At 37.8% G+C, this 24722-nt stretch overlaps 19 protein-coding genes and 1 non-coding gene across 20 annotated transcripts; 8 read left to right on the forward strand and 12 right to left on the reverse strand.

The window, feature by feature from the left end:
- Nucleotides 1–74: 74 nt before the first annotated feature.
- Nucleotides 75–2654, reverse strand: NESG_01341 (uncharacterized protein; the record flags this gene model as incomplete). Its single annotated transcript, XM_053048974.1, has 1 exon — nucleotides 75–2654. One exon carries the CDS (start codon nucleotides 2652–2654, stop codon nucleotides 75–77), a length of 2580 nt encoding a protein of 859 aa, XP_052904779.1.
- Nucleotides 2655–2696: 42 nt separating this feature from the next.
- Nucleotides 2697–3038, reverse strand: NESG_01342 (uncharacterized protein; the record flags this gene model as incomplete). Its single annotated transcript, XM_053048975.1, has 1 exon — nucleotides 2697–3038. One exon carries the CDS (start codon nucleotides 3036–3038, stop codon nucleotides 2697–2699), a length of 342 nt encoding a protein of 113 aa, XP_052904780.1.
- Nucleotides 3039–3202: 164 nt separating this feature from the next.
- On the reverse strand, nucleotides 3203–3541 carry NESG_01343 (uncharacterized protein; the record flags this gene model as incomplete). The annotated part of the gene is made up of 1 exon (XM_053048976.1): nucleotides 3203–3541. The coding sequence occupies one exon, from the start codon at nucleotides 3539–3541 to the stop codon at nucleotides 3203–3205; it is 339 nt and encodes a 112-aa protein (XP_052904781.1).
- Nucleotides 3542–3582: 41 nt separating this feature from the next.
- On the reverse strand, nucleotides 3583–4758 carry NESG_01344 (uncharacterized protein; the record flags this gene model as incomplete). The annotated part of the gene is made up of 1 exon (XM_053048977.1): nucleotides 3583–4758. One exon carries the CDS (start codon nucleotides 4756–4758, stop codon nucleotides 3583–3585), a length of 1176 nt encoding a protein of 391 aa, XP_052904782.1.
- A 1726-nt stretch (nucleotides 4759–6484) lies between these two features.
- Nucleotides 6485–6976, forward strand: NESG_01345 (uncharacterized protein; the record flags this gene model as incomplete). Its single annotated transcript, XM_053048978.1, has 1 exon — nucleotides 6485–6976. The coding sequence occupies one exon, from the start codon at nucleotides 6485–6487 to the stop codon at nucleotides 6974–6976; it is 492 nt and encodes a 163-aa protein (XP_052904783.1).
- On the forward strand, nucleotides 6969–8711 carry NESG_01346 (uncharacterized protein; the record flags this gene model as incomplete). Its single annotated transcript, XM_053048979.1, has 1 exon — nucleotides 6969–8711. The coding sequence occupies one exon, from the start codon at nucleotides 6969–6971 to the stop codon at nucleotides 8709–8711; it is 1743 nt and encodes a 580-aa protein (XP_052904784.1).
- Nucleotides 8712–8903: 192 nt separating this feature from the next.
- Nucleotides 8904–11597, reverse strand: NESG_01347 (uncharacterized protein; the record flags this gene model as incomplete). Its single annotated transcript, XM_053048980.1, has 1 exon — nucleotides 8904–11597. One exon carries the CDS (start codon nucleotides 11595–11597, stop codon nucleotides 8904–8906), a length of 2694 nt encoding a protein of 897 aa, XP_052904785.1.
- A 602-nt stretch (nucleotides 11598–12199) lies between these two features.
- NESG_01348 (uncharacterized protein) lies at nucleotides 12200–12670 on the reverse strand (the record flags this gene model as incomplete). Its single annotated transcript, XM_053048981.1, has 1 exon — nucleotides 12200–12670. The coding sequence occupies one exon, from the start codon at nucleotides 12668–12670 to the stop codon at nucleotides 12200–12202; it is 471 nt and encodes a 156-aa protein (XP_052904786.1).
- A 34-nt stretch (nucleotides 12671–12704) lies between these two features.
- On the forward strand, nucleotides 12705–13388 carry NESG_01349 (uncharacterized protein; the record flags this gene model as incomplete). The annotated part of the gene is made up of 1 exon (XM_053048982.1): nucleotides 12705–13388. The coding sequence occupies one exon, from the start codon at nucleotides 12705–12707 to the stop codon at nucleotides 13386–13388; it is 684 nt and encodes a 227-aa protein (XP_052904787.1).
- A 19-nt stretch (nucleotides 13389–13407) lies between these two features.
- NESG_01350 (uncharacterized protein) lies at nucleotides 13408–13788 on the forward strand (the record flags this gene model as incomplete). The annotated part of the gene is made up of 1 exon (XM_053048983.1): nucleotides 13408–13788. The coding sequence occupies one exon, from the start codon at nucleotides 13408–13410 to the stop codon at nucleotides 13786–13788; it is 381 nt and encodes a 126-aa protein (XP_052904788.1).
- Nucleotides 13789–14339: 551 nt separating this feature from the next.
- NESG_01351 (uncharacterized protein) lies at nucleotides 14340–14816 on the reverse strand (the record flags this gene model as incomplete). The annotated part of the gene is made up of 1 exon (XM_053048984.1): nucleotides 14340–14816. The coding sequence occupies one exon, from the start codon at nucleotides 14814–14816 to the stop codon at nucleotides 14340–14342; it is 477 nt and encodes a 158-aa protein (XP_052904789.1).
- Nucleotides 14817–15181: 365 nt separating this feature from the next.
- NESG_01352 (uncharacterized protein) lies at nucleotides 15182–15727 on the reverse strand (the record flags this gene model as incomplete). The annotated part of the gene is made up of 1 exon (XM_053048985.1): nucleotides 15182–15727. The coding sequence occupies one exon, from the start codon at nucleotides 15725–15727 to the stop codon at nucleotides 15182–15184; it is 546 nt and encodes a 181-aa protein (XP_052904790.1).
- Nucleotides 15728–15767: 40 nt separating this feature from the next.
- Nucleotides 15768–16730, forward strand: NESG_01353 (uncharacterized protein; the record flags this gene model as incomplete). The annotated part of the gene is made up of 1 exon (XM_053048986.1): nucleotides 15768–16730. The coding sequence occupies one exon, from the start codon at nucleotides 15768–15770 to the stop codon at nucleotides 16728–16730; it is 963 nt and encodes a 320-aa protein (XP_052904791.1).
- A 586-nt stretch (nucleotides 16731–17316) lies between these two features.
- Nucleotides 17317–19011, forward strand: NESG_01354 (uncharacterized protein; the record flags this gene model as incomplete). The annotated part of the gene is made up of 1 exon (XM_053048987.1): nucleotides 17317–19011. One exon carries the CDS (start codon nucleotides 17317–17319, stop codon nucleotides 19009–19011), a length of 1695 nt encoding a protein of 564 aa, XP_052904792.1.
- Nucleotides 19012–19122: 111 nt separating this feature from the next.
- On the forward strand, nucleotides 19123–19194 carry NESG_01355. The gene has a single exon. It is a non-coding gene; the product is annotated as a tRNA-Ala (tRNA).
- Nucleotides 19195–19225: 31 nt separating this feature from the next.
- NESG_01356 (uncharacterized protein) lies at nucleotides 19226–20767 on the reverse strand (the record flags this gene model as incomplete). Its single annotated transcript, XM_053048988.1, has 1 exon — nucleotides 19226–20767. One exon carries the CDS (start codon nucleotides 20765–20767, stop codon nucleotides 19226–19228), a length of 1542 nt encoding a protein of 513 aa, XP_052904793.1.
- Nucleotides 20768–21456: 689 nt separating this feature from the next.
- NESG_01357 (uncharacterized protein) lies at nucleotides 21457–21912 on the reverse strand (the record flags this gene model as incomplete). The annotated part of the gene is made up of 1 exon (XM_053048989.1): nucleotides 21457–21912. One exon carries the CDS (start codon nucleotides 21910–21912, stop codon nucleotides 21457–21459), a length of 456 nt encoding a protein of 151 aa, XP_052904794.1.
- Nucleotides 21913–22057: 145 nt separating this feature from the next.
- On the reverse strand, nucleotides 22058–22354 carry NESG_01358 (uncharacterized protein; the record flags this gene model as incomplete). Its single annotated transcript, XM_053048990.1, has 1 exon — nucleotides 22058–22354. One exon carries the CDS (start codon nucleotides 22352–22354, stop codon nucleotides 22058–22060), a length of 297 nt encoding a protein of 98 aa, XP_052904795.1.
- A 778-nt stretch (nucleotides 22355–23132) lies between these two features.
- Nucleotides 23133–23501, forward strand: NESG_01359 (uncharacterized protein; the record flags this gene model as incomplete). The annotated part of the gene is made up of 1 exon (XM_053048991.1): nucleotides 23133–23501. One exon carries the CDS (start codon nucleotides 23133–23135, stop codon nucleotides 23499–23501), a length of 369 nt encoding a protein of 122 aa, XP_052904796.1.
- Nucleotides 23502–24134: 633 nt separating this feature from the next.
- NESG_01360 (uncharacterized protein) lies at nucleotides 24135–24722 on the reverse strand (the record flags this gene model as incomplete). Its single annotated transcript, XM_053048992.1, has 1 exon — nucleotides 24135–24722. A coding segment is annotated over one exon (588 nt), but the record flags the coding sequence as incomplete, so codon positions are not given.

The raw sequence follows: 24722 nt of genomic DNA on the forward strand, positions 1-24722 counted from the left end.
GTATGTAGCTTTGAAAAGCGCTGTGTCTTTAATAATTTAAATCTTTATTTAAGAGAGAAGCATCCACAAAAGATCTACTCTTTGTTAATATAGCTAATCTGAAGTCTAGTGGAAATTGCTGCATCCCGCACTTCTTTAATCGTTGACTCTGCTTTTGCTGCAATGAACTCAAAGACCCAGGGGGACTCAAGAGAAGAAATCACAGATGGGTTTCCGCATGGCCCGCAGAGCACCCATAGGTCAGATAGCAAATAGAGAGACTTGATAATACATGCAGAGTCATTGGTTTCTTCAGCAATTATTTTAACAATTAAAAGTATGATATTTACCGAGTTTAACACACAAGAACTGCGCCCATCTGAGGCCTGCACAATACATGAGAGAAGGACAAGAAGAGATTCTCTCAGAACAAAAATAAATCCACTGTCACTTCCGTCATCCTTCAGCTTAACCACGCTCATTGCAATTTCCATGATAGACTCATGGTATCTATCGAATATCTTCCCAACTGCAAGAGAGATATCAGAGAACGTGGAAATGGCGGTAGCTTTTGCTTCTCGCGGCAAATGGGGAGACATCACAGCCTGCATTAGAGTGGGCACAATCTGGTACATATACACACTGAATCCAAGCTGCATTGAGCTCGCCATGGAGCCAATAAACATAATTAGACTGGTTGCAAATATGGGGCTTTTCAGGTCTTTGTTTTCATCACTGCAGAAGGTGCGAAGATCCCGAATGACAAATGGAATCAGCTCCTCTGCATAGTTGCCAAAGTCAATCCCCAGTCTGTCTGCAAGCAAGCCCAAAGTAAGATATGCCTCTGTGTAGAGAGACACAAGCTTTCCTCTGTGTAGAATGAATATGCACACGCTGACTATATCATGTGGAAGATTAGGTATTTGATCCAGTGTGCACGTACTAACGCATGCCTGTATTAGGTTCATATAGCAGGAGATTGTCTCTTCGTTTGAGTTTGGAGAAACAAGCTCGTTCTTTGTCTTCCCAATAATCTCGCCCAGGAAGCTAATTACATTCTCAAAGTATGTAGGAATTGCTGCCTTAATTACCTCAGCAATAGCGGAAGAGAGGGACACTCGAAGCGTAAACTGGGTTTCGTGAAGGGAGAAGAACGTACGGACCAGCGAGTCCAAAATCATTGTGAAGTTCGTGAATATTGCGTGGTCTCTGTACGTGTCGGAAGTGCTTTGTGCTCTAACTGCACTGGCAATTCCTGTAAGAGTCCAGGCTGCAGTAACAGATGTGTCTGAGTTAAGGCTGATAATTTTCATAATTTGCCGGATGATGTCGTTTTCCAAATGACACTGCTCCACTGCAGAGTATGCATACTTGAAGAATCTTTCAAGCAGCCACATCCCCGTGTCCAAAACCACTGGGTTTTTGGACTCAAGCGAGTGAAATACAAGAGGCCCAACGCGCTTAATCATTGGAGCAAGCGGGTTCACGGTTTCCTCATTCAGTATGGAGCCTAGTGCGATCATCCCAGCCTCAAACTTGACAGGATCCTGGGAGATAATGAATGTTTCGATTGCGGAGATAAGATTGAGAGGTTCGCTGAATGCCTTATTTACTATGTTCCCGTTGATCTTCTCCGGCGCGCAATGTGCAATTGAGGTAAGCAGCCAGGCAGCGGCCTTGTGAGGCATCCACTCATCTGTCTGCTCCAGGTCTTCATTCATAGCAAGTATAAGACACTGGCCAACAAGCGTGGAAAAAACCTTGCTTATGATTTCCCCGTGGCTGTACATCTCGTGCTCAGTGATCGCACTCCACATCTCAATTGCAGCAAGAATCTTTTTTTCGCTCTCTGAGTACATGTAATTCATAGCAATGTTCCCAAATGCCAGCCCAACATACTTTACCACTTTGCTATAGTACATAAAAAGAGTTCCTGTGTAGCACCGCAAGGCAAGACACGCTACGTCTTCATTGCTGGAAGAGCATGCATTGAAAAGTGTTTCCATCACAATCAGGCACTCGTTTTCAATGTTAATATTGTGAGATATAAACTCCAGGCACCTGTCTAAATTCTTAAACGCGCTTTTCTGCGTGTCCAAATTCTCTGACTTGGCTCCATTTATAAGCACTGTGAGAATAAATCCAGACGAGTGCAAAATAAGCGACTCGTCCATTCCAGTGGTGTCCATGCACAGAATACCAATGGTTTCCATTATATTCATGCGCACGGTCTCTGACTTTGTGTCCACACCAACAGAAGAAAGATCGGAGAACACCTCAAGCCATCTTCCGCTCACAACCTCAATTCTGGCCACAGCCCCCAGACACTGCCCTAATATTTCACCAACACTGCCTTTGCAGCTTCCCAGACTTCCTATGAGTTTGGCCTTCAGCGCCTCTCTTTCCTTTTCGCTAAGCGACGTCCACTTCATATTCACCTCCTGCCTCTTTTCCTCTGACTCCCATGAGAAAAGCGTCTTTAAAACAAGCCCAGCAGTCATTGTGTCTCCAAGCGTACCCAGTGATGTATCAACTAGAATGTCAAGAAGCGCATCTATCATTCCTGCAAAATTGCTGGAAGACTCATCAATAATGTGCTTCTCTGCTTCTTTTCTTTTCTGGTTATCTGTTCCTTGCAGATTATTTAGTGAGTTAAGCACTTTCTTCTTTAGCATAAAAAAAATAAAAACAGAACCGGTCATATAACTTTATTACGCTTATGCGGTGCTATCACTGTTGTTGCTTTCCTGGCTGTCAGAAGCAAACTCCTCTTCATCGCTGTCATCACTACCGTAATTACCTGAATCAGACACTTCATCTCTATCATCAAAACTTGAATCATCTCCGTCTAGGGTGGTTGAGTTATCGTCCTCTTCAAGGCTGTCCTCTTCTGTCACAGTAGTGGATGAGCCGAGGTCATCTGTTGGATCGGAGAAATCATCGTTCTCAACCCCAGTGGTTTGGTCGCTTGTGTAGTCCTCGGATACGTTGTCTTCTGCCTCATCACTTTTTCTCTTCACTGGCTTTGCATTTGAGCTTCCTTTGGAGTGGTTCACCATGCCAAGAATATAAAATTTTTCAATTTATGGATTTTTCTGATACGCCAAAGCCAGCATATGCTTGGCGCGATGGTGTAATTTCTGGGTATTTGGCTGATTTTCAAGCCTTGCATCTATATATAAACTGATATCATCTAAAACTGTATATTTGTAACGCATTTTTATTATTTAGAAAATAGCCCTTTAACGAGTCTTACAGGGGAAAGCATTGTCCGAGATATTTTTGATGATGCCCATATAAATAAAGCTACCATCTCTATAAATATTCCAAGGCTTGCAATTTTAAAAGAAACCATAAATCCAACAAAAAATAGAAGAATACTTTGGAAGTACTCAAGCGACTTAATGGACATAAGAACAGAGATGAACACAAGGACATTTCCTGCTCTAATTAACAGAGGGTCAAATAGTAAAAACCCCAGTAGCATGAAGAACAGTCCAGATGCTGTGAATGCATACTTTGGCTTCATGAACTCATTAAGTGTAAACCTATGGTAGACCATTAAAAAATTTATTAATAGATGGATGGTAATAGACCATATCACTAGCATAAGTTACTGGGAATTGCAAGGTCTACAGCGATGCCTGAATACTTTTTATCATGCGCTTCAACCATATCTTCCCACTGCTTTTTGGTTATGCATGGCCTTTCAGGTTTGGCATTTACTCCACGTTCTAATCGCTTTAATATTTCGTTTTCATTGCAAATTTCCTCTGTAGGTTCAAGAGTCTCTAGCTGTGGTTTTTCAAGAGTAACTTCAGTTGCCATTTGCTCAACCTCAGTATGAATGGGGTTATCCATTTGCTCACCCTCAGTATGAATAGGATTGTCCATTTGCTCACCCTCAGTATGAATAGGATTGTCCATTTGCTCAGCCTCAGTATGAATGGGATTATCCATTTGCTCAGCCTCAGTATGAATGGGATTATCCATTTTCTCAACCTCAGTATGAATGGGGTTATCCATTTGCTCACCCTCAGTGTGAATGGGATTATCTATTTGCTCAACCTCAGTATGAGTAGGATTATCCATTTTCTCAACCTTAGTATGAATAGGATTATCTATTTGCTTAACCTCAGTGTGAATGGGATTAGCTATTTGCTCAACATCACTATAAATTAAACGATCTACACCGCAGAAGGATACCGTTCTCTCTTGCATTAAAATACTTTCTCTAAATACCAGTAATCCAATGACTATAATAAAGATGCCCAAGCACATTATAGATATATGCCATAACCCGAATAACTGTATGTAGAAAGCCAGTTTATACTTTATACTGTGATATATTTTAGTTGGCAATCCAGCCTCGTCGTATTCTCTTTCATCGTTGTTTGAAGTATATGTTGTTGGTCTATAAACTCCAGAGCCTCTTGCAGAACTTTGCCGATAATTGGTGCCGAGAGGATTCTCAAAAGTACTTTCCCTAGTATCAAAATAGTTATCTGAAGCAGTCCTCGCTGGAATATAAGCTCTTCCACTATATATACCTTCAGTTGGATTGGGTTCTTCGAATCTTGATATTCGTACTGTATTTAATTGATTTGCATCACCACCACTGGATGTTGTATAGTATGTTTGAAACTCACCTCTATTCCTTAGCTCAACCTCACATGTAAACATATAGTAAAGGTTCATTAATACCGGGAACAATATAAGAGCTGCGCCAACCCCAAGTACCCCAAAACTTATTATTCTTTTCTGCATATATTCTTCCATATTTGTATGTTTAATTTTTTTTTCAAGAATCAGTATTTATATATAAAAGATAGAGTTTTAATTTTAATATAACTGAAATATGAATATTGCTAATACAGCTGCATATTTCAGTCTATTCAGCCAAGCAGTGTCATTTTTTGATATTTACAATGTGTATAGAGTAGTAGTCCTTTCTAGGTAGTGTTTAAATAACAGTTAGAACTATTCTACAATAAATTCTTATAAAGAAAACACCCTCTTTCCATACTTTTGCTGTGACGGGTTTTAAAATTACTTTAAAGCCGCGTTTTTTGTTGCTCTATATAATAGTAAGCTCTTTAAATAATGTTCAATATTATGGCGCGTGCAGTTGCGTAATTTAGAGGAAATTCAAGCTTTAGTAAAGAGCCTAGTTTTAGTATCAGCACATGGCTTTCTTGAATAAACCCGACAAGAAAAAGCACTTCCTGCCTTTTTGCACTCTATTAGCAAAGAACATATGTTCTATAATAGGAAACTTGAGTTTTCAATAAAATAAAATAAACAGTAGTTTGCCGGAAAATTAATTTATTTCTATATATTGAATAAACCAACCGCATATACTTTACCATCATAGTAAGATAGAAGAGCATAAAAAAGTCTACACCATCTTGATTGCATTAACGGACTCAATAAATAACAAATATAGCAGGATATAGACAGTGCTCTGCTTCTTTCGAGAAATATATTTGTTGTATCCTCTCTAGAATCTAATGGCATGTATTATATTACTAATAAAACTATAATTGAGGCTACTTGTCATATGAAGGCTGGTTTACTAAATGCAGAGGGTATAGTTAGAATGTAGTCTAGCTAAGGGAATTTACTCTTATAAAGGCCAAGGTTTAACAATAAAACCTTAAAAAAAGTAGTAATGAGAAAGGATGTGTAATGCCTATACAGTATTTAGAATACCTAGAACTAAGAGTTGTTATAAAGGTGGCGAGTTGTATTTTACCGTGTATTTGCATCCATAGAAAGCACCAAAGAATACTCTTTAGATCGTATATAATCCGAAATAAGAATAGGCGCTTATAAGTATCCAGATGCTTGGATAAGTGTAAATTGAAACTAAAGAGTTTGAGAAGTATAGAATAAACTACCAATGCTTAGCTGCGAAAATACAAAAGAATATTAAAACAGTTCCTTCCAAGAAACCTTCTAGAAATTTCAAACCAAGTGTACAGAAAAAACTTGCAACATGTGTAAGAAAAAAGGACATCCTGCTTGGGGCTGTTATGTTAAGGCAGAAACAGTAAAAGTATTAATAATGCCTGTATGCCCATAAGAGAAGATTTACAAAACGTATAGATTTAAGCCTATAATAATGATGCTATTCTGTTTATGCTCTGTATTTCTGCAAGATAGAGTAACCTTCATCTATGCACGAGATCTAATGCTTCTCTCATATTAATTTTAATATCCATGTTCTTCTTTATTATATTCAGACTTCTGTATAAACTTCATTGGATTTACTTCAGTTTGGTTGCTTATAAGTGATTATAGAAGGAAAAGCATATATGCTATTAGAAGACATTAATATAAAAATGTATGGAGGTTCTGACACAAACAAGGAATAATCCCATCTGCTCTTACCCTGCACTAGTCTTATGTATGAGGGAATAGTCAATCCATTGTATTAAACATGAATACTGTCTTCCTCACATATATTAAATATTACAAGGGCGTAAAAATTAAATAAATAAAAATGAAAGTGATTTTGGCAGTGCACCTAGGATACTTAGTACTCTTGCTCTCGGCATTAGTAAAACACATTGGACTTCCACTATATTACCAACACAGGCTGGAGCTGGATATGCAGGAGGTAAAGAATGCCTATAACGTATTTGTGCGCACGTACATAGATACTAGTGCAAAAGACCCTCTGCAAAAGTATGAGGAGATTAAAAAACTAAGAGAGATAGTTATTTACAGCGACATAGTTGGGTGCGATAAAGTGAAACCCCTTTTGTCCTTGGATCCAGTAAAGATAGCTGGGGAGGTAGATTATTTATATGCACAGCTGGTGAAGAAAATAAATCAGCCAAGAAAGGTGCATCTGCAATATTCACTGGAGTGCAACTTGGGCATGCTTTGCTCGCTTATTCTTCCTAGCGTTCTGGTCGTTCTTACCAATTTAAAGGGACTTATTAAGACGCATTCTCTCTCACACTGTTTCACAAAGAATATTTATGGGTGAAGAAAACTTAAAAGAAATGGTAAATGAAGAGAAAGTACAGACTCCTGCAGAAACAAACAAACCACATATATTGACAAAGGAACACAAAAAGGCTTTAAGCAATTTCAGAGAACAAGTCAGATATAAGGACTATAAGGGGCTTGTAAGAACTCTAAAGGTAATTGAGGAAATCATTCTGCGCCCGCAGCTTTACATTATAGAAGACAAGTACAGGGAAAGATACGAGCTAGTTCACGAGAACATTCTGCTATTAAAAAATATTCTAATAAGTGACATAAAGTATAGCATAACAAATGAAAAGGGGCTTGATAAAAGCGCAGTTCTTCTGTCAACGATCCTATCGGAAAAGTATGTGTCGGATGTGCAAAAGTCCATTGTGATCTGGATGTCAAATAATGTGCAAACAAAGCACACTAAAGAGATACAAAGGTTGGAAAATCTGATAGATGTAGAGAACTCTCTAAAGCTACTTCTTACCATAAAGGATAATGTAGGCATGAAAACAGCGCATCTTCCAATTTGGTGGAATATTTCTAAAGTCATTCTGTGCGACCTTTCTATTATTTTGAAGAATAAGCTGATCCGTGTGATTGACAGAGCAGATTTCTCGTGTGTTGACTATTTGGAGGCCCTAAAGGCATGCATGGAGTTTGAAACCACATATCTTCTGATTTCAGGTAGAAAAGCAACATCTCTTAACAACAAAACAAAGATAGAAGGTCTTGAGGTCTCAGAGAGATCGCCTGCACATCTGAAGCTGCTTGACGATATATCTACAGAGCTTCCTATATGCAATGAAGAGATTGAGCCAAACTCTCTAACTATTGCATTTATACCATATATTCACATCTACATTGAAAACGAGCTAAAGCCACTGGCTGACAAAAAAATGCTTTTTGTTAAGAATGAGGTGCACAGCAGTACATACAGTATATACACCACCCTGACACAGACGCTAACAAAGCTGCTCTACTTTAAATTTCCAAGTGTAGGATACTCCTTTCTCACAATAGTTGATAAAGTTATCTCAAAAATCATCAGCAAATCACCCTTCACGGAGGCAAAAGAGAACTTTCTTTCTGGAATTGAAACCATGCACTATGTAAAGCAGATGACAAAAGAAATGCTTGTTAAGCTTCAGAAAACATTTAACATCTCGGACATCGCGTCTCCTAGTACCATTCATGCGCTTGATGATCTATCCCATAGAATGTATGCGTCTTATATGCTATACATGCAGGACAGGCTGTCCTTTTTAAACAAGAAGACTCTAAAGGCAGGAAATCTAGAAAGCTACACAATTCCTTTTCTTGCTGAGCTAATTCAAGAGATAGAAAGCATATCGAGTGTTTCGTTCACGTCATATGACTATCTACTCAAAGAGTGGCTGGATATGCTAGGAGAGGCAATCTTTTTAGTTCTGTGCGAGATGAAGTTTACTGTCTCGCAAGCAGAGCAGGTTCTGTACTTTATGAGTGCGGTTGAGGTTCCCTTGAAGAGCACTATTTTAGTGCATCTTGAGCTAGATATACAGTACTCAATATTCGACAAGGCCAAGCTCTTTCTAAAGCTTTTCCTGCAGGAGCCGTCTTCCCCTGAGCAATTTATAGAAAACTTCTACAAGATGTCAAATGGCCTATTTGCTTTCCACCAGGTTCTGACAAAAGTTCCAAAAAAGCACCACAAAAATCTTATTACAGAGTTTAACAAGAGCTCGTCTCTAAATACTCTGTGAGCGCATTAGTGTGCATAGCGTGGATAACATAGGCACACGGCAAAGTCTTTATAGAGGTGCATGCATCTACGACAATTGAAAATAAAACATGACAAAGCTATAAATAAGAGAGCTATTTTAAGTGTTAGAGGGGCTACTAATAATTATACAAAGCAAAAGAAAATAGTATAATTTATGTGTAATACCCTGTATTTATTTGGATTTTGAACATGATAGATATTCTAGCATCGTATCATAGTTTTGTTTACTTTGTATGTCACTTTTTAAATGCAGCAAGTCTTTTTCTGTTTTTACGACTAGTAAAACTTTTGCAATAAGGGCTAAATCTATGACAGGATTAAAGACTTTAGGATTCCGCAAATCATCAAAGTTTATAAGGCTGTACGTTAGCTTAATAAATTTCTGTTTTTTTGGATGGTCGCAGCATGCATAAACAAACAAAGTCATGTAGATGTCATTAACATACTCTGCATCTTTAGGAGTTTTGTATCTTTCAATTATGGTGTGAAGCTTGGAAATTATGGGTATTTTTCCCTCCTCTACTACATGATTTAAAAACATTCTACATATTATGGCATTAGATAATGTGTAAAACATGTCAGTACAATATTTTTCTCCCATTGTTAGATAGGTTTCAATACATTTAACTGCAATATCAACACTCTCCGAAACTAATATACGCCTATAGTTGTAAAACAAGTTGACTCTACCATGTTTTTCTCTGGGCAGATGCTGGGATGGCTTATATCCAAGGTTGGGATAGTATACCTGCCATCTTGGGTGAAATGGGAACAGATACGTCATATTCCGCATTGTATGATTGTCATCCAGTGGCACACTTCCTAACATGTTTGCAGAGATGCGTGTGAAAGGATGAGTTGCAGGAAAATCTTTTTGCAGCGAGTAGAGCATAAATTTAATCACAAACAGATACTTATACTCAATATCAAGAGGCTTTCCTAACAAGAATACTTTAGAAACATCTTTAGATTCATTGTTCAGAAGTGCTATAATATTTTTGCTATAGCCATCTAAGCGTGTTTCTCTATTCATTCTTAAATTGTCTATTTCCATAACAGAATAATTAGTAGCAATATATCCTGTGTAGCTGTTCATTCCGTTGTAAATGTTTCCTATTTTTTTATACATTTCTTCAATGCACTTAGAACTAGCACGTGGAAATGAAAGAAGAGCAAGACTAGCATCATTACTTTCTACATTCAAAGCAATTCCATTACGTTTTTTATCAAATGTATAAACAATTTTAATTTTACCAAAGAGATCTGCCTTTCCATTTGACCTCTTTCCGGGCTTCAGCATGCTGCAATCTAGTTCTATATCCTTATTCTGCGATAGAGACATAATAATAGACTCCATAGCATCATAAATACCAACCTCGCTATCATCGTCAAAATTTAACCTTCCTAATCTGCATGCAATCTCTATATACCTAACTAGTTCCTCCGTGTCTTTCTTCTGTCCTGTTATTTCTGCAATTGCTAAAAATATATTTGCAACTCCAGAGCAGAGTTCGTTCCTTTCCTGCTTATAGTTAATTTTATCGTTCTTTAAGCAAGCAACAACTTTACTCCACTCCTTGTGCATTTCAAAGCCAATGCTTTCTGTTGGCTTAGAATATATTTCAAAGAATTCCTTCAGCTCTTTACTTATTCCTTTTCCCATGTGGCTGGTCTGATAACTTTTTGTCCTTGGGTTGTATGCCAGACAGCAGAATAGCCCTAGAAGGGCTGTCTCTACGCGGCTGTTGTAGTATATGGCTTTTTCTTTCACAAAATCAGTCTTGTCTAGTTTGCATTGCGGCACTCTAATGTATGCTGGTAGCTGAGTAGCACTATAAAATGGGAAATTAGCATCTTTATATGCGGCATTCACTAAGTCATCGAAAGGTGTAGTATACTTTATACTTTTGCTCTGCGCACTTTTTTCTATGAAGAGCTCGTTAAATACTCTGGTGTTGTCGTTTAGATTGCTTTTCTCAGTCATTTGATCAGAAAGAAGCTCATGCACTGCATTCACAAAGCTTGTATAATCCTCTACAGTGTCAATAAATTCATATATGTATGCCTGTATAAGAAAGCGTGCATTATTCAGAAATTTCCCACTCTCAAACTCTTTTTTGGTAGTTGGCATTGCAAACTCGCCTCCTTTTTTTAGCAGTGGACTGGCTCTGCACTGTCTATAGAAGTCAATAATTTCGGCCACTTCACTTTGGTAAATAATATAGCTATGCTCATTAGTGGCTGTGTCTATACCCGCAGTATGCATTAATATGCTCACAAAGTTATTATCTTTGGATGCCTTACGTTTTATGACAAGACACTTCATGTCCTCTCCATGCTCTACTGCTATTTTAATGTCAACACCTTCTGAAAGGAGAAGAAGTGCTGCAAGAATGTATTTTGCATCCTTCTTGACGTGTTTAGCTCTTAAGAAGTTCGTAAGTGCATTTGACCTTCCTGCCTCAATGGAAAGGTCTCCCTTTTCTGAAGGAAACATCTTTATGAGCTGTTCATGGTACGCGCTGAGATACTTGCCATTAGGAGCCTGTGTGGCAATGTCTTTATACACCCTGTCATTAGCTGGTGTTCGCTTAAAGTCGTAATTTTGTTGTTTTGTAATAGATAACCCATTCTCACGCAACGAATAGTTGGTTTCTATTTCAGAGGAATAAAACCGTTTGTTGTTCATGTGTCCGCTTCTTTGCCCAATATATCCACGCAGAAGATTCAAAGGCCCTTCTGGGTTAATAATCACATCCTGGTTCTTGCCAATAGAAGTCACACTGACTCTCTTTATGTCTTCTACTGTTATTTTTGTCAGAATACTCTGTAGCATCATTAAGTTTAGAAGTATTCTACTGATCATTTTTTGTAAACCAAAAAAAGATTTTCTTTTTAACCGTTTTAATTTCTCATTTTTCATTATTTTTGGCGCCCGTTATTTTTATTTATAAATGGACTATTTTGACTATTCTCCTATAGACTATCTGTATACATAATTATCCAATAATTTAAAACAGTTCTGCATTTACTTTCTCAGAAGACCTTGGAATGTATAGAACTATTTAGCTTTCTTTCTTTAAAAATATACTGTTAAATCATGGTGTTTTATTCTAAATATAATCTTTCTTTTTCTACTATTATGTGAGCTGAACTGCTTATTGTGCTATCAGCGGGAGTATGGGTCTTTGAAATATGCTATTTCTTTGATTTTCCTTTCCTCTTCCTTTTTTTTATAAGAATCAAACCATCCTACTTAATATAATTGTATGGCATGCATAGGAGAGTTTATTTTTCATATTTGCAAAAAGTATCAGAAAGAGTGAAAACTAAGGGCACATATTTCTAAAATATAGTCTTTAGGTATAAACACTGGAAATATTCTATTTAGAGAAAACTGTTCGGGTTATATCATCTTTATTTCTATCTCTAGAGGATTACTTGGTAGAATGCGACAAATAAACCATATTAGTTGTTTTCTGCAATGAATGTTCTGGCATTCATGGCGGCCATACATCCTGTTCCAGCTAATGCAATCATTTCTGTTTGGTCCTTCACTAAATTTCCACATCTAAATAGGAACTTGCTGTTTACATCTCCAACTATTAGTTTAAGCGTTTCGTCTGTAGAGATAATGAGTGTTTTTGCCAGTATTTCTTCGTTGGAAAATATTCTTGCCTGCGCCTTCTCAATTTCAATCTTTTTTACTTCAGCAGTGCTTTCTTCCACATTGAATTTACTCATCTGCTTGTATGCGTTCATGCGAAATGCCTCGTATGTGCCTTCCTTGTACCCAACGTATCTGTTAACGCCTGTAACAACGCTTGTTTCATCTGGGCAGTTTATGTAGAGAGTTTTACTGTTTGACATGCCTGCGTATATTGCTGCGGTTATTGCTGATACATTTCTTCCTATTATAACAATGTCAAACACTTTCATTACTACGAATTAAATTAGAAAAATATTCAAGTTAATGTTTTCAAGACTTTTCTCTAGAAGGAATGAGCTGGAATGGACGCTAACGCCCAAAAGATACGCCCCAGGGAGGAATGAGCACCACACCGGGAAGATATTTCTACCGCAGCTCTGCTTGATCACTTTGGTGTCAAAACAGGTAGACACTCCATACATCTTCAAAATATCAGCAAACGGAGACATATCGTATACACACGTGGGTGTTCAGGAATTTATAGATGAGCCAGATGAGGCAATTCTTCCCAACTGGCTGTACGAACAACTAGCACTCGACGGGAGCCCAGTTGAAATATCATATGTGTCCCTGCCTAAGGGCACATTTATTAAGCTACTGCCACAGAGCAAAGATTTTCTGGAAATAGAAAACCCAAAGATAGCACTTGAGAATTCTCTAAGAAACTACCAGGTGCTAAGCAAAGGGGACACAATTTCTTTATATATAGAAAGCGAGTTCAAGCACATTCTATTCACAGTGGCAGAGATACAGCCAGAGGGGCCGGGCATCATTATAATAGATACAGACTTAGAGGTGGACTTTCTTCCCCCCGCAGATTATGTTGAAAATACAGCAGAAGATGCATCTGCCCTGGTGCACATTTCCAGTGATGAGACCGTTTCAATTCACGATCCTTTCTTTACCAATAGCGATACAAGACTGGGCGTAGTTTTTAAGCACGAATAAAAATAATTAATTATACAGAATGCATGTAGAGATAGTTAAAGGGAAAAGAGTGTTTGCAGTCAATTTATTGTTTTTGTTATCATCTATAGCCGAGGTAATGTGCATAAAACCAACTGATATTCCCGAAAAGAAAATTACAGAAAGTAAGCAGATTACTGATGAAAGGCATTTAGATATAGCATCCAGAAGGAACAATGAATTCCTTCTATATGCAGGCTGCTCGTTAGGACAAACTGAGCTGTTTCTATCAACAGAAGCTAGTTTGATGAAAAAAAACTTGTTCTGCATAGCTGCAGAGTTTATTGTTACGTTCGGGCTATTTTCTACATGCATTGTTGATATATTCTTTAAAAGAAATGGGAGGGAGTATACAGACACACTTTTTATTAAAGAGAAGTGAGTACAAAAAGGCACTTTTGTCATTTGCATGGAATGTGCTGATTCATCTCCATCTTATTAAAGCTCTTCTTCAATTTATACCCAGCCTCTTTTTATTATACTTATAACCCCTTAAATAAAACAATTCAAATTTAGTTAGTTTTTATGAAAAGCAATAGAACCACTATGAATAAGACTGTATGTACAATGCTACTAGTGTGACTCTAGTATGCATAATTACATAGATGTATGCAGCGATTAAATAAGACACAGTTTGATTATCAATTTATTTAGCTCTCTTTCTATTTGTTTATGCACCACTGCAGAATTAATGCATGCTAACAGATTCAGAAGTTCCTCTGCAGATAGCTCGAATCAAAGACACTTCTTAAAATCTAATATATGCTAAAAATGCATGCATAGAATACTCTGCAATAAACTTAATATTTCTATAAATAATGCCTTTTATCCCTATAGTGTTTGGAATAAAAGTTTGCAATGTAAATGAAAATAACTAGTCAATGCTATCACATGTAATGTGTTACATTTATTCTTTGATATTCAATGAGAATTTTAGCTTGTTAAATTAGCTTCTATTGCGTCAAGGTCAAGCACTATAGTATGAACCAAGTTATCTAACAGATTTGTAAACGCCAGGCCCTCTTTTCTTTCTAGTAAGCGCAGCAGCTTCTCTCTATCTGGTGTTTTGAGCATCTTATTTATTCTTCGCTCTAAGAAGAACCATCTGTTTACTTTTTTATCCAAAATTGAGTTGATTATCTTTGCAGTTAGTCTTCTCTCAATCTTAACATTTTCAGATAAGCAGGCTATTATCTCTCCCTTATCTACATTTTGCTCTTTCATAAATGTGTTAAAACTCTTCGCTTTATTTGCACTCAGCGTATTAAACAGCTTTCTTAGCTCTTTATTCTTCCCTTTGTATATATTTAAATCGTATATTACGTAGTATGCTATATAAAGAACTGCTGATATGCCTATTATCAGAAGTAATACATCAAACGTCTTTCTGAAAGTACCGATTCTTGCCATTTGCCTCCCTGATATTCTATTCCAGTATTTAAGCTCCCTTTCAAGAAAGTTATAACTGCTTGGTCTAATTTTAGGGGAAATTTAGATAATTGATGCAAAACTAACGTATTAGATTGACAGAAAGTTTTAGTTCTTTGGACTATCCCAAAACTATATAGGTTAAAGATATTGTTGAGAGTAGAATAAAATAGTCTTTAATTTTCTGGTTTGTAAAGTCTCTGGGATAATGCAGCTAAGCTATACATTTAGAGAAGCTATATAAAAAGATCTTTTATATGGGTGGCTTGAATGAAATTATATTTTTTTGTGGTGTGTGCATAAATTGTATAATAATTGGTAATGAAAGCATGATGTGCGCGTATTCATTAAATCTCCTCAAACTCAATTTTCATTCCGCATTCACATGCGCCATTGTCATTAAATGCATGTACATGTATGGGGTCTTCCTTTACTTTTGCGCGGGTAGTTCTTCTTAGACATGCAAGCTTCTTTTTAAGTGCTTTCTTTTTTCTCTCTGCAAGCTTTTCTTGCCTTTGTTTTCTTTCTTCTTCAATGTTTGGGTATTTTCTTAAAGAAATCCTCTCTATGTCTGTTTTTCTGTAAAGAATCATTGGTTTCCAGTCTGGATTTCGTGGATTCAATGCTTTTAAGTGCTGTAGATGCCGTACGTCTTCCTTGTTCAGCAGATAGTCATTTATCGCTGTGGTTTGGGACACTAGTTCTAGTTTTAATTTGCATCTCCCGCAATAATTTACTTTAAATGCAGTTCGAATGGACTGGTCTACGCCATTTCCATGGCATTCATCGCAGACATATTCGTCATATTGCATATTTTCTTTAATTTTAGTGCTTTGTGTGTATATATTGTGGGTTTCAATTGTTTTGTTTATGAATTCAGTTCTATTCTTCATTAGCAACTGCCTTCTTCTTTTAGTTTTTTTTCAGCCTAGCATGAGTATAAGTGTTAATACTGAATCTGTGGTAATTATAGGAAGTGGCCCTGCAGCGTACTCAGCTGCTATTTATGCGTCCAAGTATAAGCCACTAATTCTAGCAGGAGACTACGAACGAACTAGCCAGTTCCCAGGAGGTCAGCTGATGACAACAACTGCTGTAGATAACTACCCAGGCTTTGCAGAGGGGATTACAGGACCAGAACTGGCTGACTTGTTCAAGAACCATGCTGAAGAGCATGCAAGAACAAAACAGCTCTGGGTGAACTCGGTCCAAAAGGATGATGGGTACTTTGTGATCTCAACCTCCCAAGAGACCTTTAGAAGCAAAGCTGTAATTATTGCAACTGGCTCAGTTGCCAAGAAGCTGAGTGCCCCTGGCGTAGATGCTCTCTGGCAGAATGGAATCAGTGCATGCGCAGTGTGTGATGGGTGGATGTTCTCTGGTAAAATTGTGATGGTCATTGGAGGCGGGGATACTGCCATGGAAGAGGTGCAGTATCTTGCCAAAATTGCAAGCAAAGTGATTTTGGTCCACAGATCAGAGACATTCCGAGCAAGGCCAGATCTGCTAAGCAAGGTAAAGACAATAAGCAATGTGGAAATACACACATGGAGTGTTTTGGTGGAGGCCAAAGGAAAGGAGTACTTAGAGTCAGTTATCATCAAAAATACCAAGACAGGAAAGGAGACAGAACTGCAAGTAGGTGGCCTGTTCTTTGCAATAGGGCACGATCCATCAACAGCCTTTTTAAAGTCTCTGGAAGAAGAAACCGGTGCAAGTTTATTAGCAAGTGACAGCTATATACAGACAGACAAAGAAACAATGCAGACTGCAATAGAGGGATTATATGCAGCAGGAGATGTACAGGATAATAAATATAGGCAGGCCATAACAGCTGCCTATTCTGGCATGCTTGCAGGCCAGTCTACAACGCAATGGCTAGACTCCCAGAAATAAATGGCTTTTTTATTCTTCTGCCTTCTCTAAATAACATTCCCCTAGCTAGTATGACTGTACTTATATGGAAAAGCCCTGTAGTGTGCACCTTTTATTCAGTGAACCACTTAGCATACACAGTATATATGTGCTTACGAGCAAATGCATCTAGATACATTTCTGTGTAGTTCTTTCTGGATGATTGCCTTAACTTGGAGTAAAATCGGGTTTAGAGTTATTGTCTAAATATGGTCTTACTACTAGCATAGTATTCACAGAATGGTGACTGTAAAATAATATTTCATTTCAAATATGCTCTTATTTTATATCTACTATAAACAACTTCACATGACTTTGAGCTAAGGTCTTTCCTTTGACTATAAGTATGCACATATATCTCTTTATTAGATGTCTGTGCAGACGTCTTTTGTAAGCAATTAAGCAACACTAAATATGCACTCTATCTAGCAATATTTTATGCTACAGTATATATTCCTGCCTAGATTCTCTTCCCAATAGCTTTGAATGAGTTTTCTATTGAATGGATTTTTCTGGATTTACAAAATACTTTCATTGGGTCTTTTAATCTGTTGTTTTCTGTATTTTTATGGATTTGCAAGAAAGAGCTATAATAGTGGCAGTTCAGCTTAAAACAGCCACATACGCTAAGGACCGGCTGTCTTCCTTAAATGAAGCACTAGAAATAGTTAAGGAGGATAATTTAATTGGAGGAACTGAATTTATCGATCCATTGGCAGCTCTGCTTCTAAGCACGCCTGACACATTTCCGCCTGAAGTACCCCACATATTTAAAGTTCTCAATAAGATATTTTCAGAAAAGAATGGAAGAGAATTCTCAAATATATTTATCAGCAAAATAGGTGTAGACAACATAATTAGGCTTTTAATGGATCCAATGAGCGATAAATTAGACGATGTAAGAAACACGATTTCAATGCTAATCAAGCACAACAAAGCATTAATCACCACAGGCATTTTAGAGTCTAACAAACTTAGCCTATTAATAGAAGAAGCCTTTTTAGGAAGAGAGGTCATACTAGAGGCTCTTGTGGAAATTGGAAAGGACTCAGCCGCCTTTAGAAAGCTTCTTATTTTTAATGGGTTTGTAGATGAGCTCATGCGAATAGGCATTGGGAAGAACAGAGCACTTGCAAGGTGCGGGATTAAGTCTCTTGCCCAACTTATGAACAGCGACATAGCCATTGTAAACTACTTCTTTGAGCTGCGGTGGAAAGAATGGGTTGAGGTCTCTATGAAAAATCACCCAGAATACACTTTAAAGCTTCTTTACGCATTTGCATCGTATCCAAGACATAGAATCCATTTGACTCCATTTGCGGATTTAATATTTAGCACGAGAGACATGGCTGCTTTGTACCTTCTTTCCTATACAGATGTGCCACATGAAAAGTGGCTGAACTTCCTGAACAAATCCCAGCTTAGCTCTACCCCAGTGACATGCGCATGCAAGCTAAACTTCATTCTAGGAATATATGCTAATCTGGCACAGAAAATACCAATGCAGCTAGAAAGCATTTCAATTGGAACGTTTGAATATTTTGGGCTAATTTCAAACTACTCAATTATTATTAATGACGCGGAAATGGATGAATTTCTTTCATTCCTTAACAAGGTCCCATCCATGTCTTTTTCCTGTGCTCTGCTGGCAATTAAAACAGCAGTTTGCATTGGGCTCAGAAATGGATCAGATAAAGTTTTCTCGCCAGAAATTCTTTTCACCCTACGAGAGCATCTTCAGAACGACTCTCTATCCCAGGACATTCGCATTCTCATTGGGTTTTGGCTCTTCCTAGCGTACACTAAACTTAAAAATACGCCTTCACTTGTGCACTCTCTTTTTAACGATATAGATGAAACCATTGTACCATTAGCCCAGCGCCTTCTGACGTCTCTTACACATTCTTTGTACAACTCAAGGTGCCAGGAGAAAGAGTGCAACAGGTGCTATCTACCCCAGCTAAGTATACCAAATATTCTACCACAGTCCATTTCACTTCTCACTCAAACCGCATGGCTACCTTTAACCATGCACTCTTTCGTGCTATTTGCATTTGCTGAATTTTTTTCCTGCTCTGTGCCCATGCCTACTTATAGGCAAAAGGAAGAAGCACCCCCTGAAGAAAAACTGCCAGAGAAAAAAACAGTCACAGAAGAGAAGACATTTCCTGAAAATACGCATTCAAGTGTAGTAAGCATAGAAAAAGAAGCATATTCGCAGGATATTCCAGAGAATGAGTCTTCTGAGATATATGATCTGTAGGCATAAAAGGGCACACCTGCACACCAGCAGTACCAGTTATAAATTCTCTTTGTTTTTGTGTTTTCATTTAATATTAGTACTCCTATTATCCAATTTTGTTTCTTGTTTATTGGGGAATTAGCTCAGTGGTAGAGCGTGTGCTTCGCATGTACAAGGTCCCGAGTTCAATCCTTGGATTCTCCATTTTTAAGCTAGTAAAATATATCATATTTATTTATTCTATGGCTACAGCCTTCTTCTCTGCCGACTCATCTTTTCTTCGATGCATAATAATCTCCTCTAGAGACTCTTCCACATAGTTTGATAAAACATTCCCTAAAACAGCCGCTCGCTTGACTTCTTCTGCATCCAACTCCAAGATCATTCCAGTAATCTTCTTTGCAAACTCTTCTTCATTTGCGAATCCAGCCTGAGCAATCTTCTCTGTGTAGTTTGGGGCCAAAGATAGGATAAGCGTGTATAGTTCATACCCAGCTGTGCAGCTGCCCTCCTTTGCAGAAGCTGGCGTGTGCATCTTCTTCTTTCCCTTGGCACCGGACATGTCATATGAACTGTTTCCTCCTGCAGTACTATAAATATTATTTGTTACCTTTCCTAGCTCTCTCAGCTTCTTGCACTTGAAGAATGCTACGCCCAGTGGTTGCCCGCAGTACTCGCTCTTGTTTGCCAGCTCAACTGCCTTTGCTGCATCCTCTGCCTTCTGATAGAACACATATCCGTATGATCTGTTGTTTTTCGTATCTGTTCCCAGCTTGTACGTGTTTATTGGCCCGTACTTGCTGAAGTACTTTACCACGTCTTCTTCGTTCAGATCCCCTGGAAGGTTTGTAATGTAGATGTTTCTTCTGACTTCCTGCTCTGGGGGGTTTGCAAAGTATCCAGCTGTCTCCTCGACTCTCTCGCTCTTCAGCTTGGCCCGCTGAACATAAAGATTTTCTCCTTCTCCTGAGTTTCCGCCAAAGAAAGGCTTGTCGTGCAGTCCTAGAATTGCTGCCTCTGCCATCTCATGTGTTTTATAATTAGCAAATGCAAATCCGCGCATCTCTCCTGTCTCTGTACGCGGCACAAAGAATGAAGTAAGCTCACCATACTCCTCCAACTTCTTTTTGAGCTCCTCCTCTTCTACTCCCTTTGGGAAGTTCTTCATGTAGATGTTTGTAAATATCTTTTCCACATTCTCTCTCTTTTTTTCTCTTTTATCATTTGGGACGCACTGCACTGCACAAAGCTTCTTCCCATTTAGCATAATCTTGTTTATCATCTGTATTGCTACCTCTGCAATCTTTGGGTCTTTATACTGTATGTATCCTATTCCGCTGCACTCTGACAAACTATTCTTAACCACTTTGCAGCTCACAATAGGCCCAAATATGATAAATGTATCATAAAGTGTCTGGTTGTCTGTCTCTTTTGGCAGATTTTTTATCACTATGTTTCCCTCTCGGTTGTTCACCACACTTTCTTTATCCAGTGGCATAACCCGGATCTGAGACCCATTGAGCTCGTAAAAGTTAAATGTCTCTATTGCTGTAGGAACAGATGCCTCATCAAAGAATGTGACATATGCATAGCACTTGTCTTTTACTATTGATAACTCCTTTCTTGGAATAATTACTGTATATATCTGGCCTACTTTTGAGAATATCTGAAATAGATCTGATTCAGTTGTGCTAGTCGGGATGTCTCCAACATATATTGAGTTCTGCCTCCCAATCTGGCCTTCTTTTTTCTCTTTCTGTGTCTCTTCAATGTTCATTTTATTAAAAAAGAAAATTGAAAATTTATAATTCAAACAATGCTCCCGTCATGATTGAAGTTTATTACTACAAAAATCAACCTGCAAAATTACCTTACCACACACACATCTATCGTGTATGCACATTTCTACTTAATGTAATTCCAAGAACATCCCTCTTTTCCATGTATTAATCCCTTTTTACGGATTTTCCTAAAACTAAAAACAGTTCTATGCATTTCATGCGCACATTTAATTAAATTCACTGCCCAAAAATATTTCTGTCAGAGTGCTTGTCCTGTCAGCTTTCATTTTTAATTAATCTTCTTTCTGTCCATATATCTGAAGGTCTTTATCCATCCAGAGCACACGGTCCTTCTACTGCACGGAAGCCCAGAAGAATGGAAGTATTTGTCTTTGCATAGAATACTTTAGGTGTATAATTCTATCTTTTATACTGCGCATAGCATGATTGCATGAAGTGCATTTTAAGAGCTGTCAGAATAATATTTATCCTTTGGGTGTATAACATGCGAGTATGTCTCCTCCCAGACAGTTACTTTGGATATTCGTAAGCATACACATTGCATGGTCTTTGATTATTTTTATTGGAAAAAGACCACAGAAAACTCTAAAGAAGTTAATCTGGTAAGATGCCCAGTGATATAGTAGTCTATGCCTTTATTTATTTGGATAATAAGAATGATGATTTACCTTAAAAGACTGTATACAAATAGCATTATTAGTATCGTAATTGCTATGCGATTGGATAGTTCTATTGGCTGAGGATGGGTTCTTCTATACTGTGCCTCTCTAAAGTACGGGCCTGCATTAAATGACTGGTACGCGAAGCCGTATCGTTGTGCTCCCATTGACGTGTACCACTTTATTATTTCTTCTATATCATTATGTGTGTGTACATTATGATGGCTTCTATATGTGTGACTTTCTGCAAACCTAGGCCTGTCCTCTATTAAGTCCTCATATGCCTTTTGAAGAATAATAAATGCCTCTGAAGCATTTGAGTGAGAATTTCTGTCAGGATGCACTTTGACTGCAAGCTTTTTGTAGCTCTTTCTTATATCCTCCTTTGTGCACTCCTTTGGAAGATTCAGAACCCTGTGGCTGTTTCCTTTATGGCTGAGTATTCTCTCTATTTCATCCATTATTAATGAAAATTATTTACAAAATATTCGGGTTATATCTATCCAGCAGCAAGAAAATTAATTGCCTGGCCGGAGGCTGACACTTCTCCCCTATAGAATAAAAAACATCAAAATTGAAACGTTTAGTGGATTATCATTTATTGATCTAACCGAATAAGTCCATGTCTCCGGAGCTTTCTTCTTCAGACTCTTCTACTTCTTCCTTCTTCTCTTCTACTGCCTGGGTAGTTGCGGAGGCACTTGCCTGTACTGATCCTCCAGTTGGATTCTCAATAATGGACTGGATCTGCTCGCTGGTCATCTTGCTGAACAGCTCAGCCAGGTAGGAGTCTACTTTTACTCCTAGGTGCTCTCCTACTTTTCTAATGTTCTCTTCTGTCACTGGTGTTCCTACACTGTGTAATAATAATGTTGTCAATACGCATATATTTTTCTGTTCCATCCTTAGCAGTTTAACTTTTCTTAAGAGCTTTAAAGGCAGGGGGGTAAAAATTTAAAACTTAAATAGTTTGAAAAGTACAGAAATAGAAGAAATATCCATATATAGAAATATACATTGGCTTCTAATTTCTATCCAAATGCATCCACATTATGAAATATTTCTAACTGCAGAATATTTGGAAATTAAGTGAGTCTTGCAGGTGCACCATGCATGAATTGAAAACCATCTCTGCTGAAATTCATTTTATATAAGCTGGTTTATAGAAATACTTTATATGGTGGGTGCTGCATGCCCTTTGCATACAAAGAACCTTTGAACACTAGGGCTCTTTATAATAACATAGTACCATTCATATATTAGTTTATAGTGCAATATTACTGGCCATCTGCTTAATTAGAATTTAAAGAATCTTTCTGAGTACTAGCCTTTATACTCAGAATTATTTTTTCTTGGTGTGCACTTTCAGTTAATATTATTCCTATGCCATTTATATTAGAGCCTGCATGCTCTCTTGTATCTTATATGATTATGTTTTAATGCTGCATCAATTATCTTCTATTGGCCTAGTGCATATTCCTTATAGTCCTTTTACAGATGTGATATTCCTACTAGGAACATTATCTAGTGCATTTAATAGAGAATATACTTTGGGTGAGATGCCCAGATTGTTTTGTTTCTGTAACTATGACGTAGTGCTACAGTGTGTTAGAAAGTGTTTCATAGTGAGGCTATAATAAATAAATAGGTAAGAAATAAAACACACGCCCATCCAACAAACATGCAGAGAAAGAACCCTATAGTAGATGAGTATTGGAAGAGCATTTTGGACTATGTAACAACATCAATGATACACAAAGATAATGCCCTTCCATTGGCACGTATAAAAAGACTCATGAAAGTTGAGCAAGAAGTTAGCAAAGTGGCAAACGAAGTGCCTCCTCTATTTTCAAGGATAACCGAGATATTCATTGAGGAGCTAACACTTCGTGCATGGCAGTGCACAGAAAAAGGAAAAAGACGAATACTTCAGCGAGGCGACATCTGCTCTGCTGCTAAGTCCTCTGATGTGTTCGACTTCCTTATATACCTTATGCCAAAGGGAGCTGGCATAGTTGAGCTAAATATGAATTCCCAGACTAAATACTAATACAAAAACTAGGAAATATTTCTAACGGCAGCCTTCTTGCCTGCACTGCATACTTTTTAATAAACGTATAATTAAAACACCTCTAACTGTTTGAAGGGATTCTCTGTACCCAAAAATATTTCACTGCATATTTTTAGCTTATGCACTAGTCATTCACACTGTGCACTCTAGAAGCACCTCATTGCAGGCACAGAAAACTGAAACCCAAATTAAACTATGCCCAATCGCATGGATAACTACTCTAACAGAATGCACAGCACTATTGCGCATACACCTTTATAAGAGAAGAATAATTCAGGTTATATAGAATGCTGCCTCTTTAAATCTTAGTCCTGCACAAAATAAAACTCTGCCAGATGTAGATTATAGAATGAAAACATACACTTTCATTTCTCAAAGGCACAACAAAAACACAGCAGATACCCAAATTAACGCATGATAAAAATCTATTTAATCAGTGTATGGACTGGAATGGCACGGATAAGCGTATCTGTGAATATTATTTCTTTCAGATTATGGGCCTTGCAGAATATATAAATCAATGCACTCTGTAGGGATACAACTAGAAAATGCAGAGGGAACAGACTACTAAATACTAGAGTGATTTATTTTCAGTGTTCGGGTTGCACGCATTCAATAACTAGTCTCTTCTTCCTCTTCCTGCACAGACTGCTGCTTTTTGTCCTCTGTCGTCTGTATGCTGTAGTATTTGTTAAGTATACTGTCTGGTATTCTGTTTAGCATCTCCTTTGGGAATATTCTGAGAAGGCGCCATGCCAAGTCTAGGGACTCATTGATGGTTCTGTTCTCATCCTTTCTTTGGCTAATAAACTCTTTCTCAAAGTTATCCACAAACTCAATCACCAGCTTGTCTTCTACAGAGAGAGACTCTTCCCCAACAACTGACTTCATTGCCATTGCTTCCTTTCCTACTGCGTATTTGGAGTACAGCTGGCTGGAAACATCCGAGTGGTCATCTCGCGTCATGTTCTCGCCAATAGCAGACTTCATAAGACGAGACAGTGATGGCAGCACATTAATAGGGGGATATATTTGCCTATTGTGCAAGTTTCGATCGATATATATCTGCCCCTCTGTGATGTATCCTGTCAAGTCAGGTATTGGGTGCGTGATATCATCGTTCGGCATAGTGAGAATTGGTATCTGGGTGATAGACCCGTCTATTCCTGCTATCCGCCCAGCTCTTTCATATATTGTAGA

The sequence above is a fragment of the Nematocida ausubeli genome, assembly GCF_000738915.1.
Source record: "Nematocida ausubeli strain ERTm6 chromosome Unknown supercont2.3, whole genome shotgun sequence".
NCBI lineage: Eukaryota > Fungi > Microsporidia > Nematocida > Nematocida ausubeli.